The 14,028-nt window shown below is 59.2% G+C and overlaps 2 protein-coding genes across 12 annotated transcripts; both read left to right on the top strand.

Moving 5' to 3' along the window:
• Positions 1–1,359: 1,359 nt before the first annotated feature.
• Positions 1,360–9,637, top strand: KCNK4 (potassium two pore domain channel subfamily K member 4). Of its 11 annotated transcripts, none has more exons than XM_072789689.1 (7): positions 1,360–1,515; positions 3,483–3,596; positions 6,814–6,937; positions 7,064–7,224; positions 7,426–7,612; positions 8,142–8,281; positions 8,983–9,637. In XM_072789689.1, exons 1-7 carry the CDS (start codon positions 1,504–1,506, stop codon positions 9,364–9,366), a joined length of 1,122 nt encoding a protein of 373 aa, XP_072645790.1. In that variant the 5' UTR covers positions 1,360–1,503; the 3' UTR covers positions 9,367–9,637. The 11 variants fall into 11 exon arrangements, with proteins under 11 accessions (XP_072645790.1, XP_072645784.1, XP_072645783.1 ...); XM_072789683.1 differs by lacking the exon at positions 6,814–6,937 and adding an exon at positions 1,720–1,942 and having other exon boundaries at positions 1,377–1,515; positions 3,331–3,596; XM_072789682.1 differs by lacking the exon at positions 6,814–6,937 and adding an exon at positions 1,612–1,942 and having other exon boundaries at positions 1,378–1,515; positions 3,331–3,596.
• Positions 9,638–9,897: 260 nt separating this feature from the next.
• CATSPERZ (catsper channel auxiliary subunit zeta) lies at positions 9,898–13,264 on the top strand. The gene is made up of 5 exons (XM_072789693.1): positions 9,898–10,050; positions 10,275–10,623; positions 11,922–12,001; positions 12,211–12,277; positions 13,024–13,264. The coding sequence occupies exons 1-5, from the start codon at positions 10,030–10,032 to the stop codon at positions 13,131–13,133; spliced, it is 627 nt and encodes a 208-aa protein (XP_072645794.1). The 5' UTR covers positions 9,898–10,029; the 3' UTR covers positions 13,134–13,264.
• Positions 13,265–14,028: the final 764 nt, after the last annotated feature.

Genomic DNA, 14,028 nt, shown 5'->3' on the forward strand with positions numbered 1-14,028 from the left:
GCCCTCCAAAGGAGCAGCTGGGCTGGGTTGGGGTCACTTACCCGACCAAGATTGGTGGGCAGGGAGAGGGAGGAGCCTGCAGTCTGATGGCAAAGGAAGCCAGAAGAGTGTTCCCACTCCAGTCCACTTCTTGCTTGAAAAATTTCTACTCTCTCCTCAAAACCTGCAGATGTCATGATCTCCAGGTCAGGGAGCCTTGTATCCCCTCGGGATAATCCAGGATATCCGGGATAATCCCCAGTGACACTGTGATTATGCATCTCGTATGCCTGTTACCCTTGCTGGATTGGGATTTCTGGAAACCCTGTTTCCCTGTCATCTTTCCCAACCTGGCATTCCAGGCCAGGGGTTAGTCTAGGGCTGTGGAGGAAGTGGCCTGTGATTGAGTATCCCCACCTCCCTACCAGGTGTGGATTTGGCCAGATAGTTAGGCTGCCCCGTATAGTCTGCCTGGGGGCCCCTTCTCTCCCCCCCCCCTTTCTCTAAGATTTTTATTTAACAGAGGAGAGAGCAAGTGAGCACAAGCAGGGGGAGTTGCAGAGGGAGAGGGAAAGGCAGGCTCCCCACTTAGCAAGTAGCCCCATGTAGGGCTTGATCCCAGGATCTTGGGATTGTGACCTGAGCGGAAGGCAGACACTTAACCAACTGAGCCACCCAGGTGCCCCTGGGGGCCCTTCTCTACTGTCCCTGATGCCACGTCACTGCCTTCTTTGGGGCAGTGCCACAGCCTTGTCAGATCTGACATCTGTCTTGTGGCTGGGAGTCATCTATCAGAGGATCTCTCTCCTGTCCACATACCTGGTCATCACAGCTCCTAGAAGCTTCTGCAGCCTAGCACTAATCCTGTCTTGAAACTTTTCACTTGGAATGATCTGGGAACCCAGCCTTCGGGGCTTCTGGAGAGGTCACCTGAGACTGAGAATGAGCTTGAAGCCTAACAGTCACTTTTTGTTAAAAGGAAAATTTGTTTTTTTTATTTATGATAGTCACACAGAGAGAGAGAGAGGGGCAGAGGGAGAAGCAGGCTCCATGCACCAGGAGCCTGACGTGGGATTCGATCCTGGGTGTCCAGGATCGCGCCCTGGGCCAAAGGCAGACGCTAAACCGCCGCGCCACCCAGGGATCCCGAAAGGAAAATTTGTAAGGCGCTTTATTGTGTGTGCCAGCTTCTGTTTTGAGCATTTACAAATACTTACCTCCTTAATGCTCAGAGCAGCACTCAGGTGATAATCATCCCTTTTCTGTAAGTAGGAACTGGGAGGCTCCGGAGAGCCTGGTAACACGTCGACGCCCTCTACTGGTAGGGGGTGGTCAGACTTCGAGCCCAGGCTTAAAACCACCCACTGTCCGAGCTGAAGACCCCGGGCAAGAGGATTTGGGGGAGAGAGCAGGGTTTGAAGAAGCAAGTGGGAACACAGAGGAGAGCAGTGCCAAGGCCTGCCTGAGCCCTAGTTGTTCAGGCTGTGGGGGAGTGCTGGCTGCTGGCACTAGCTCCACGTCGGGATGGCTACGGAGGTGGGGACCAAGGGATGGGCAGGGGTGGGGGCAGGGGGCCATGACTTTCCAGAACTGGGACCCCACCCTACCACAGCCGATTCCGGGTTGTTTCAGCGGCTCGCCCACCCCTTTGTCCCGCGGGGCCGACTCCCTCAGGAGGGCTGAGCCCAAGGGCCAGGCTGTCCCCAGGGACGCCGAGTGGAGGGTTCTTCCGATCCGTAGTGGACCTGGGAGATGCCGGGAGATTAGCGCGGCGCCTGACCGGGGAGGTGAGCCGGCAGATGTCCTGGCCGGGGCCGCGCCGCTGGCCACGCTGGCCGGCCGGCGGGGCAGAAGCAGGACTCGGGGCTGAGACTCCAGGCCGGACCCGGCGGCGACCCGCCTCGGGCTCCTCTGCCCCCCACCTGCCGAGACCGGACGGAATTGGGGGGCTGGGCGGCCGCAGGTAAGGGGCCGCGGGGCACGGCGCCGGCGGCGAGGGCGCGGCACGGAGGGAGGCGCGGCGCGGGAGGGGTTAAGCTTCGGAGGAGGGGGGCTTCTGGAGGCGGGGGGGGGGTCCCAGCTCCGGCTGCCGCCCGCTCCGCCCCTGCCGCCGCCGCCGCCGCCGCCTCCGCGGCCCAGCCGGCACCGGCGAGGCCGCGCGGGTGCCTGGGCCGCAGCCGTAGCCGCAGCCGCAGCCGCAGCCGCAGCAGAGCCGACAGTGAGTGCGGGGCCTGCGTGGGAAGGAGTGCGGGGCGCTGGCGGGACTCCCCGGCACGGAGGGGTGCGCAGGGGGCGCGCGTGGGCGCCTCCGGGAGGCGAGCGGCCGCGCATCCTGCGCCCGCACGCTCCCGGCGTCAGCGTGGAAGCCTCGGGAGGCCGTGGGAGCGGACGGCGGGTGTGCGGTGTGTGTGCGGGAGTGTGTGCACACGTGCGCGCGGACCTTCGGGGTGCCTCGGGCGGCGCGCACGCCCCCGAGGGTCCGGGCGTGCCCGTGAGCCCGGGGAGTGCGCAGGTGGAGCGTGTGCGTGCAGCCTGGGCAGCGGGGCAGGAGCGAGCCGCAGGGCGGAGCGTGGGCGCCCGGGCCTTTGTGCCCGCGTGTGTGCGCGTGGGCGCCGCCGCCCGCTGTCCCGGGGGCCGACATCCGTCCGGGAGGATGCTGCCCGGGTCTGGCCCTGATCGCTCCCGCGCGGCTCCTTCCCGGAACGCGGCACACTCCCTGCCCCCCGCCCGGCCTCGCCCCAGCGCAGCCACGGGACCAGCCCCTGGGTTCCTCGAAAGCCCTGCGGGGCGCCGGGAGACCCCGGAGGCTACGCGCCCGGCCCCCCGCGGGTCGCGGCGGAGCGGAGAAGAGGCGCGATGGCGAGAGAAGCGCGAAGATGCTGCGGCAGCCGCGGTGGAGGAGCCGGGACCCGCCATCCCCGTCCCCGCCCTGCGCGGTCCAGCCTCTCCTCCCGCTGCCCCTTCGCGCCTCCTCGCCCCCTCCGCCTCCTGCTCCGAAGCGGGTTCCTCACGCCCCTGCCAGGCCCGGCGCGGTCTCGCTCGCCCGCCTGTCCCTTGGCTGGCTCGGGCTCTCTTCCCCCCTCCACTCTCCTTCCTTTCCCTTCCCGGGCCCTCCTCGCATCTCGAGTCCTGGAGTCCTCGGACAGGGGCTGAGGGCCGGGCAGCGGAGGTAAGGGGGAGGACAGGGAGGGGGACGGGATGTGTCCTGGCAGAGGGATGCGAAGAGAGGACACTCCCCGGCAGTTAGTGCTGGGGGCTCCAGGACCTCTGGATGCGTGGGGTTTGGAGGAGGAGGGTGTAGGGGGGAGGAGGCCAAGTTACTGACCCCCGCATTCCTGGTTCTGTCCACAGTGACCGCTGCTCCCCAGGAGCCCCCTGCCCGGCCTCCCCAGGCAGGCGGAGGGATTGGCCGGGCCCCTGGGCGCGCCATGCGCAGCACCACACTCCTGGCACTGCTGGCGCTGGTCCTACTCTACTTGGTGTCTGGTGCCCTGGTGTTCCAGGCCCTGGAGCAGCCCCACGAGCAGCAGGCCCAGAGGGAGCTGGGGGAGGTCCGAGAAAAGTTCCTGAGGGCCCATCCGTGTGTGAGCGACCAGGACCTGGGGAGCTTCATCAAGGTGTGTGGGTGGGTGGGAGCCCCTTCAGCACTTGCCTGTGACCCCCTGAAATGTAGTTGCATGCCAGGGGGGGCCCAGACCGCCACCCCCCCACCCCCCCGCCTTGAGGGCAGAGTATGGCTGAGGGGTACAGGGCAGAGGCTGGAATCCAGGTCTCTGTGTTTTCAATATGGTGGCCATGGGAACACTTGTCCACCTTGCCTCTCCCGGCATTGGATTGTCTCCTTCAGTTGTGATGGTGGTTGAGTGAAGGAACAAGTGAAGGAGGAAATGAATAAATGTCCGGAGCACATGAGATATGTTACATTTTCACAGGCCTAACTCATTGGTTCTGGGTTGCCGGATGAAATCCAGAGCACCCGGATAATTGTGAATTTTAGCCACTAAAAACTTAAAAAATAAATATGTCCCGTGCAAATATTTTGGCAACCCTACATTGGCTTCTCTACTTCTTTGGAATCACAGAGGACTTGGAGATGCCCAAGAACGTTGTGAACAGTCCTCTACCCCATTGGAAAATGCTCTTATAGCTATATCCCTCCCAGTGGTTTCAGAGGCTGTCAGAGGACACATTCAGAGAGTTCCAGGATCCCCTAAACTTGCCACCATGGATACCAAGTTAAGCACCCCTTCTCCCCAGGACACATGCTTATGATAAGGAGGCTAGAGGAAGGGCAAGTCAGGAACCGGTTCAGCTTTGGTTCAGTGACTAAAGAAAGTGCTGGGCTTCAGCCTTCTGGGGGTACTATCAGAAAAGCACCTTAGTTGCTTTCTGTGATTTCTGAGTAACTCTCATATAAAATCCCTAAGGAGTAACTTTAATAAATTAATGTTTATTACTTTATTGAAGAGTACCCCTTTCCTTGCCTGTTCTTTTGGAGGGAGGAGCCATCACGGCAGGGAGGCCTCAGTGTCCCCCCCCCCCCCCTTCCCAAGGTGGCAGGGCCAGGAGCAGAGATGAGGGTGGGGTGGGGCCAGGACACAGGTGACTTGATGTTGTCTCTGACACTTCCAGAATGCCCACTGAGGCTCAGAGAGGCCTGGGGAGGAGAATGTGTCTGGCCAGACCACAGGGCAGAGGGAGGAAGGGAATCTGACCTATTTTATTTTCACGATGTAAATGCTTTTGTCCTGGATAAAAAAAGAAGAAAAGGAAGGGCAGAAATTACAAGTGTGGGCGACAGCTGCTTTCTCTTCCACAATTAGGCAGTCATGCAGCAAGTGTGCACCTACTGTGTGCTAGGTGCTGTGCTATACACCGTAGGTGAGCAGGGAAATTGGTAGAGGGGTGGACCAGATGCAGGCTCTACCCTAGAGAATGTCACTCTGGGATGAGGGGAGACAGATCCATGGAGAGACCACTGTAAGATTCAGTGGAAAGGGAGCTTTCCTTGCTTCCTTCTTTGTTAAACACCTGTTATATGCTGGCCCCTGAGCAAGGTGCTGGGGGCAAGGAGGGAGATGCCAGGGACCTTTGAGAGGAGCTGGTGATTGAAATGAGGCAGGTGAGCCCTGTAGAACTTAGAGATGTGTGATTGGTTTGCAACAGACCTGCCAGCAGAGGAACAGCATGGGCAAAGGCGTGGAAGTTGGAAAGCTCAGAGTGTTTTGCAGAACTCGGATTTAGCAGATGCCTAGTCATTCGAAGCAAAAATTAGAACACACAGGATGACAAAGGATTTTTTCCCCCTAAGTAGTGAATTTATTGGGAAAGTCTTGCAAAATAAAATTAAATCACTTTAAATCATACATTTCACTTCTTGGCTTCATTTAAAAATTGTGATTACAGGAAATGGTATCATCTCAGAAAATCTGGGGGTAAAGTCACTGCAACTTGGGTTTCACATGGGGGCCCCAGGAAAGAAGGCTGGGGAAAGGAAGGTGAGGACTAGATTGAGAAGGAGCTGAAATGCTGCGCTGGGAGTGTGGACTCTATGCTGCTACAGAAGGGAGCTGTGGAGGATTTAGAGCAGTCACTTTTAGGAAGATTAATTTGGAATGGGTCTTGCTAATGAGGATTGCAGTCAGAGAGGAAGAATGTGGTTTTTGAGCTCTCCCACTGCCTTTGTGCCTTGGCTCTGTGCTCTTGGGGGAAGGGCCCCTCTGCCTCCCCTGGTCCCCCATTATGCTCTGACCTCTGTCCCTTAAGGCAGACACTCTCAAAACGCAGACTCTGTCTCAAAGAGACCTGCAAGGTGGCAAGAGGGGCAGATACACAGCCATCTCATTAATTTAATCTTATTTACTGAGCACCTACTACGTAGCACAGGGTTTGGCTTGGATTTCAGTAGGGTGGGCGGGGGTTTGTGTGTCCATGAACCTTCAAATATTGGGGACAAAATTTGATGCTATATGAAGCTTCCTGGAGAAAGGGTCCCTAACTTCCATCAGATTTTCTAAGGCAAGTTGCTCAAACTCAGCTTCCCTAGGGGCGGTGGGAGTGGTGGGGTCTGTGGAAAGCTGAAAATCATGGCATGATCACTACTTGGGACTAATTTAACAAATGCACAGGGCTTATTTTGGCGTGAGTGCTTTAACTCTTCATAACTGTCTGAGATAGACACTAGTATCATCAGGCACAGAGTCAACTTGCCTGGGGTCACACTGCATGGACATTTGAACCCAGTGGTCCAGGTCTGTGCTCCTGAGCTCCGTAAATTTGAAATCTTTTGTGTGAAATGAAGGGGCAGATAACTAAAATCTTTCTGTTTTTTCTTAAGATTTATTTATGCATGAATGTATTCACTTATTTAGAGAAAGAGTGCTTTAGCACACGCAAAGGAGCACTCTAGCACGCACCACAGGAGCTCTAGCACAAACCACAGGTGCACTCCAGCATGCAGGAGGAGAGGGGTGGGGGGAAGGGGCAGAGGGAGGGGAGAGAGAGAATCCTAAGCAGACCCCCTGCAGAGTGTGAACCCCCCCAAGGGGGCTCAGTTTCAGGACCCTGAGATCATGAGCTGAACCAAATCAAGAGTCCCTCGATTTACCGACTAAGCCACCCAGGCACCCCAATTAAAATATTTCTGAAATAATGTGGAGGTCAAACACAACTGAGCCACCGGATTTTGCAGTGTCTACTCTGAGGGGGAAGACGGGAGGGAAGGGGAGAGTGGGGAGGGGATGGAGGACACCTCTCTGGAGACTGGTGGGCCGGGGGCTTGGCCAGGACAGTAAGGAGGGACTGAGGTTCCTCCTTCTGCGCCTTGTCCTGCAGGAGGTGGCTGATGCCCTGGGAGGGGGTGCGAACCCTGATACCAACTCAACCAGTAACAACAACCACTCAGCCTGGGACCTGGGCAGCGCCTTCTTTTTCTCAGGCACCATCATCACCACCATCGGTGGGGGAGGGGACTGGGCATGGGAGGGGGGCAAGGGGCCGCTGGGTTTTCTCCTGGGGGAAGGTGCAAAGGGAGGAAGTGGGTGCCAGGCAACCCCTAGACCTCCTGCACGGCCCCTCTGCCCAGGCTACGGCAACGCGGCCCTGCGCACGGATGCTGGGCGCCTCTTCTGCATCTTTTATGCGCTGGTGGGGATCCCGCTGTTCGGGATCCTGCTGGCAGGGGTCGGGGACCGGCTGGGCTCCTCTCTGCGCCGTGGCATCGGTCACATCGAAGCCATCTTCCTGGTGAGCTGCTCCTCGCCCTGCGCGCCCTTGCGCTGAGCTTGGGTTACCCTTCCCTACGTCCCCGCCCCGCACGTGAGCGCCGGCCTCCGGGCGTCTCGGCCGCGGGAGCCTGGCGCACAGGCTTCCGGAGGAGGGGGTGTGGGGCGTGTGCCTGGAGGTTTTGGCGACTCCTCGGGTCCTGCCCATTGCTCCTCCCTGCAGAAGTGGCATGTGCCACCGGAGCTGGTGCGAATACTATCCGCGGTGCTCTTCCTGCTCATCGGCTGCCTGCTCTTTGTTCTCACGCCCACGTTCGTGTTCTGCTACGTGGAGGGCTGGAGCAAGCTGGAGGCCATCTACTTCGTCGTAGTGACGCTCACCACGGTGGGCTTCGGGGACTATGTGGCCGGTGAGGCCACCTTTCTTGTGCTGCACTTCCCTCTCCACTTTATTCATGCTCTGGGGCCCTGCACTCTTGCTTCTTCCTCCAAATTCCTTGTGGTGTGTGTGCGCTCACAGGCGCTGGGTCCAATCCCTACCTGCACTCACGGAATGCACCTTTGGAATGCACCTTTGCGTTTTTGCACGGTTGCAACACCTCATTTGCTCTTACATTCTTGCATGTCTGCACCCCATGCATGTGCACACATATATTAAGTGCATCCCTCACACATCACATTCTTATATATGTGCACCCCTTCCATATGCTCACATTTGGAGGTGTGAGCACACTCACTTGCATATTATTATGTGGCACATCTTTAGGTAATGCACACTTGTCTTGCATGCATTCACACACTCTAGCACATACTCACTGATTGCCCTGGGGAGGCAGATCCTCTCACTGAGCTGGGAAGAGGGGCCATGAACCAGCAGCTCACAGGCTTAAAGTTTGCCCCACAATCAACATTCTTCTGGCCTCCCCGGTGGTATCCCAGGCGCCAGCCCCAACCAGGGCAATGCAGCCTACCAGCCGCTGGTGTGGTTCTGGATCCTGCTCGGCCTGGCCTACTTCGCCTCTGTACTCACCACCATCGGGAACTGGCTGCGAGTAGTGTCCCGCCGCACTCGGGCAGAGGTAGGCGCCCCTGGGTCGGTGCTGCTCTTGTGCTGTGCACTGATGCATTGTACCCTAACAGCGGGTTGATCAGTCCACCTCCCTTCCAGAGTGTGGGCCTCTCAAGGCAGGGACCGAGTACCCCTGCAACGTGCATCCGGTCCAGGAGCAAAGGGTTAAACTTGGACCGGTTGCAGATGACTCCATCTCTGCTCCCATGAATAGGGTTGTGAGATTTGGGAAAAAAAAACAAAAAAACAGGAAGCCCAGTTAAATGTGACTTTCAGATAAATTATAGATAATATGTTAGTGTAAGTAAGTCCCAAATGTTGCCCCGAGAGAGACACGCATATATTAAAATTAAAATTTTATTTGTCCTTTATCTGAAAGTCACATTTAACTGGGCGACCTGTGTTGTGTCACCCTACTGGGCGCTCCAGCCCGAGGAGCTAGTTCGATAGAGGCGCAAAGGTCTCTAGGGGGCACCGGAAGGGTAGCTGACATAAAACTGGGGCTTTCTAGAGAAGCTCCTGGAGAGGAGCGGATGGAGGAGAGGAGACTGTGTAGCTGGGTGATGAGCCTTTCCCCCGCCCTGGCGGTCTGAGACTGGAGGAGCAGGGGGACGAGAGGGGTCCGTGCCCGACTGGCGAACGGGCAGGTTCCCGGGGTTGCAGAGGCGGTCGAGGACCCGCGGCCGAGGGCTGCCTTTACTCCCCGCGCAGATGGGCGGCCTCACAGCGCAGGCCGCCAGCTGGACCGGCACGGTGACGGCGCGGGTGACCCAGCGAGTCGGGCCCACGGCGCCACCGCCGCTGGAGAAGGAGCGGCCGTTCCTGCCTCCACCGCCGCGCTCGGCGCCGCCCGCCGGCAGGCCCCCGTCCCCGCTCCCCGTGAAGGCCGAGCCGCCCTCGCCGTCCTCCCCGTCCACCCCGCCCTCGGCCTCCGCGCTGGATTACCCCAGCGAGAACCTGGCCTTCATCGACGAGTCCTCCGACACGCAGAGCGAGCGCGGCTGCGCGCTGCCCCGCGCGCCACGGGGCCGCCGCCGCCCCCCCAACCCTCCCCGGAAGCCCGTGCGGCCGCGGGAGAAAGGCGGACCGGTGTAGGGGCGGGCCCCCCGGCCTGGGCCTCTCCAGGGGCTCGGCTCTCGCGCTCTCCCCGGCATGCTCTGTTTGTTTGACCAAAGAGGCCTCGGGACCGCACCGAGGCCTGGGGAGGAGGCTGCGGGTTGCCACTCCCCGCCCCGGCCCTCTCCTCACTTCATCCGTTTGCAGACCCCATGGCTTTCTGTCTCGCTGTTCGGCTGGGCCCGTCCCCCACACCTCACGACTGTGCCTCAAAAGCCTGCATCAATAAACGAAAAACAGTTTGCACCGCTGCGGGCGTGCGCGCTCCGGGGACGCGAGGGGCTGTGGGAGTGCTTGCGTCGGCTCGGGCCACCTCCGGGACAATCCCGGCCTCGTGTGACCCCCGAGCCGAGCCCCCCACCTCCCCCACTCCCCACGGCTTGGGCCCCTGTCTCTGCCGGAGGCTACCAGGCAGGGTCGGGAATAGGAACGTGCCAAGGTGGGCGGCGAGTCTGCGACCTCAGCACGGACTCGGGGAGGCGGGGGTGGGGCGGAGATAAAGGCTCCAGGGGCGGGGGGGGGGGGCTGCAGATTGAACTCCCTCGCGAGGCCCGCAGCGCAGCGCCATTCGGAGCGGGACCTGGCCCCTCCCCGCTCCTGGAGCGTGACCCCTTGCGGCGACGCGGTCCGTTGGGGCAAACCATGGAGGAAAAGCCTTTCAAAGTAAGGACTCTTTCCGGGCCCCCTCCCCCGGTGAACCCCCAGCCTGGGTCCAGCCCGGGTCCCTGGCCCGGGCAGCTCCCATCGAGCCCCGAGCTGACCCGACGATGACCCGACGACCGAGTCAAAGCCCTGGCGGGGCTCAGGGTCCCCGCCCCCAGCCTGCCCGTCTTCTCCTTCCCGAGTCCCCGCGGCCCGTGGCTGCCCTCGTTGTATGTGGCCCACAGGCGTCTTTGGGTAGCCATGGCTCAGACGACTCGAGCCCAGACAACGACATCCGGAATCTGTGGACCAGGGCCACGCTGTCGCAGCCGGAGCTGAATGTGCCGCGGTCCAAGATCTGCGATGACTCGGACGCGGAGGGCAGCAGCCTGGGCAGCAAGACTCGCCAGTGGTACAGTCGGAAGGCCGGCCGCGAGTCGGATGGTGGTTGGGAAGAATGGGAGGACGGAGAGGACAAGGACGGCTTCAGGCGGGAGGGTCTCCACGAGCACTTGTCTTTGGAGATGGAGCTGCGTCGGGGCAGCATCCTGGGAAGCCATCTGGAGGAAGACGTCGATTCCAAGACCGAGAGCGGTCAGTGTGGCCTCACAGGGCTGTGGAGATCCACAGGGCAGGGGGCTGGCCAGGACCTCGATATCTGTTGCTGTGAAGTTGAGGGTGCGGGGTGGGGTGGGGACTGTAGGATCCGCTTCCAGGATTCTCTTCCCCCGACGGGCGCCGGTTATCTTTTACGCTTTTAAATCGACCAGACATTCTTGGAGCGCCCCCTACCGGGCAGGCGTCATACAAAGTCCTGGGGCCAAGGCACGCCAGGTCCGAGAGACACCCGCGAAAATGCGCCAAGGCAGCGCGGGAGAAGCAGGACCGGGCTTTTAATGGAATTACTGGGGTAGTTAAGAGGAGGGAGTTAGGGATCCCTGGGTGGCGCAGCGGTTTGGCGCCTGCCTTTGGCCCAGGGCGCGATCCTGGAGACCCGGGATCGAATCCCACATCGGGCTCCCGGTACATGGAGCCTGCTTCTCCCTCTGCCTGTGTCTCTGCCTCTTCTCTCTCTCTCTGTGTGACTATCATAAATAAATAAAAAAAATTTAAAAAAAAAAAAAAAAAAGAGGAGGGAGTTATTTCTTTGTGTATGGATTTGCTGTCGTTGAGGAGGTGCCTGTCTTTCATTCACACGGTCATTGGCCACAGTTTCTTCTTCTTCTTTTTTAAGATTTTATTTATGTACTTGAGAAAGAGAGAGAGAGAACAAGTAGGGGAGCAGCAAAGGGAGAGGAAAAAGCAGGCTCTCCAATGAGCAGGGAGCCAGATGTGGGGCTTGGTCCCAGGACCCTGGGATTATGACCCCAGCCTAAGGCAGACCTTTAACCAACTGAGCCACCCAGGTGCCCCCACTGGCTACAATTTTAAGTGTCTCCTTCTTGCTGGGCACTGTCTGAGACTTGCCCCTGCTCCCCAGCTCCTACATCAGGGGATTGCAATGGATAATATTGTAATTGCCGTTTATTGAGTGCTTGCTGTGTGTGCCTGGCACTGGCACTGGACTTCCTTTGCATGATGGTCTTAAACTTCAGCACCTCCATAAGGAGATATTCTTATTACTCCATTTTACAAATAGAACTTGAGGGTTACAAAGTCACTGCTCCTAAGCTCACCTAATGGGGTAGTCAGAACTGGAATCTCTGTGGGTGGGACAATAAAGCCCAGGGAAATAAACTACTGTCCTGTACTGTTTCCCGGTAAGGTGGCACCTGGAGCTGGTCACTCTGAAGGTCACTCCCCCCACCACAAGCCTGACCATAAATTTCCTCTGCTCCAGGGAAAACCTAGCAGTTTGCAGATCACTGATCTCTCTTTTTCTCTTCTCCCAGAAGTATCTTCCTCAGAGTCATCGCTCAGTATCTCGAAGCACACACCCCATCGAGCCTACTGGATAGAGCAGCAGAACAGGGTTAGAAACACCCAGGAAGATTGGGGATTTTAGTGGGGTGGGGATGGGCAATTTGGGGTTGCAGAGGTGAAGGGGGGAGGGTGGTTTGTAGAGTGGAGGGGCAGGCAGGTTGGTTGGGGGTCTTGAGGCTAGAGGGAGCAGGTGGGGCATTTCAGCTCCGGGCAGGGCTGGGGTTCCTGGGACATCTGAGCCTCTTGCTGCCTCTCCAGCTGCCACTGCCTCTGATGGAAGTCATGGAGAATGAAGCTCTGGAAATCCTCACCAAAGCCCTCTGGAGTGAGCGCTTTCCCCCAGCTCCCACAAGAGACCCTGGGGGATTTTGCTGGGCTTGGGCCTCTGGGAGTGGGGTTTCAGGATGTGCATGCCTTGTCAGATTCCCCTAACACCCACAAGTATTCCAGGAGCCCTACCAAAAGTAAAAAATGGGGGGACTGGGCACAGGGACACCCAGTCAGGAAAAAGCATGGGTGACTTTCAGGGGCCTGGGCTCCAGCCTTAACGCAGCCCCTCTCTAGCTAACTCGGCTTTTCTAAAGCTGTTTCTACACTCCCTACTCTTTGTGTGACCTTGGCTCCCTCCCTCGGGTGCTACGAGGAACCACTGGACAATGGATTATTTGGGTAAAAGTCCCCTCCTTTGCCCTGCTTATAATTTAAGACAGGGTTGCTGGCTAATTGCTTAGAGTAGGTGGCCCAGGAGGTGTCCACAGAGCTGCCAGCTACCACAGTTTAGGCCTGCAACACTCTAACCTTGTCCTCACCATTGCTCCACCTCAACACTCGCATCCTCCTCCACATCCCCCATCTGTTTAGCGTACAGGTGTATAACTTGACCCTTAAAAAAAAAAAAACCTGTCAGGGCCCAGCACCTTGGAGATCCAGTTTCCCAGACTAACACAGAACCGAGTGCCAAGCGTTCCTGCCACCCCAAGTCACCCGCGGTTCCTCAAATCTCACATGCAGCGACGCTGCGGGGGAGGCCATGCCCCTGCTCACTGCTCTGAGCGGAGCTCTGTCCTCCAGGCTACCGGTCAGGGATTGGCCGGGATCACTTCCTGACCAAGCAGCTGCAGCGATACATCGAGGGGCTCAAGAGGCGTCGGAGCAAGAGGCTGCACCTCGTAACGTATTGAGAACGCCGCTTCCGGCTCAAGTGACCGACAGCCCGACTCCAGCCCCCCGCCCCTGTCCCGTCCCCAGACCCAAGCCTGACCCCGTCCACGTGGAATTTGAGTCCTAAAGAAATAAAAGACTGTGCACGGTCGGTGAGTCAGTGCGTGGCTGCCCGCGTGAGGCGGACGCATGTGGCTCCGCCCTTCCCCGTGACCTTCACTCGGTCACCGCAGTGACCTTGAGCGTTCTCCGTCCAGGCCCTATTGGCTCCTCCTTCCCGGGACTCGCAATCCAGGACTTCTTGCATGTTTTATGTCTGCTTCTCCCGGCTCCGGTCGAGCAGCTGTGTGGGGATATTGGTTCTGCGGTCCGAGTGCCCCATCGTGTAATCTTGAGGGAAGGGGGAGAAGGTAAAGGGGTAGCGCCTTTCCTCCAGTTTGGGTGCGCTAGGCCCCGCCCCTCATGCATATGCAGTTACACGAGCCTCCCCGCTGCCCCGCCCTCTCATTTGCATATGCAAGTCTCTCCCTGCCCCGCAGCTGCGGCCGCAGAACCGCCTCGTCCACTCCTCTCGCGCGCAGCGCGCCCCGCCCCTCGTTACGTAAGACCGCCGCTGGTTCCAACACCCCGCGGAGCCTCCAGGTCTCCGCTGGCCTCGCCCCTCAGCCGCCGCCTTCCCCAGTGCGCCGCCCCGGCTCGGCGGCGGTGGGCGGGGCCCTCGCGAAGGTCCGCCCCCTGGCTCCGCCGGCTCCGCCCCGACCGGTCCGGGCACGCAGGCGCCGCCGCTCCACTTGTCTGATTAGCATAGAGCGCCAAGGCCCGCCCCCTGCTTTGCATGCGCAGGCCGGCCCCACCCCCGCTGTCAGCTGGAGGAAGCAGAGTAGGAAGCGGCCGCGATGTCCTTTTGTGTCCTAC

This window comes from Canis lupus, chromosome 21 (genome assembly GCF_048164855.1).
Source record: "Canis lupus baileyi chromosome 21, mCanLup2.hap1, whole genome shotgun sequence".
Classification (NCBI taxonomy): Eukaryota; Metazoa; Chordata; class Mammalia; order Carnivora; family Canidae; genus Canis; species Canis lupus.

Bases quoted from the DNA above. Each gene is read 5' to 3' on its own strand.
- CATSPERZ (XM_072789693.1), top strand. From the start codon at position 10,030: ATGGAGGAAAAGCCTTTCAAA. The intron at 10,051-10,274 runs GTAAGGACTCTT...TGTGGCCCACAG, and splicing joins TGGAGGAAAAGCCTTTCAAA to GCGTCTTTGGGTAGCCATGG. The intron at 10,624-11,921 runs GTCAGTGTGGCC...CTCTTCTCCCAG, and splicing joins CGATTCCAAGACCGAGAGCG to AAGTATCTTCCTCAGAGTCA.
- KCNK4 (XM_072789681.1), top strand. From the start codon at position 2,856: ATGCTGCGGCAGCCGCGGTGGAGGAGCCGGGACCCGCCATCCCCGTCC. The intron at 7,613-8,141 runs GTGAGGCCACCT...GTGGTATCCCAG, and splicing joins CTTCGGGGACTATGTGGCCG to GCGCCAGCCCCAACCAGGGC. The intron at 8,282-8,982 runs GTAGGCGCCCCT...CTCCCCGCGCAG, and splicing joins CCCGCCGCACTCGGGCAGAG to ATGGGCGGCCTCACAGCGCA.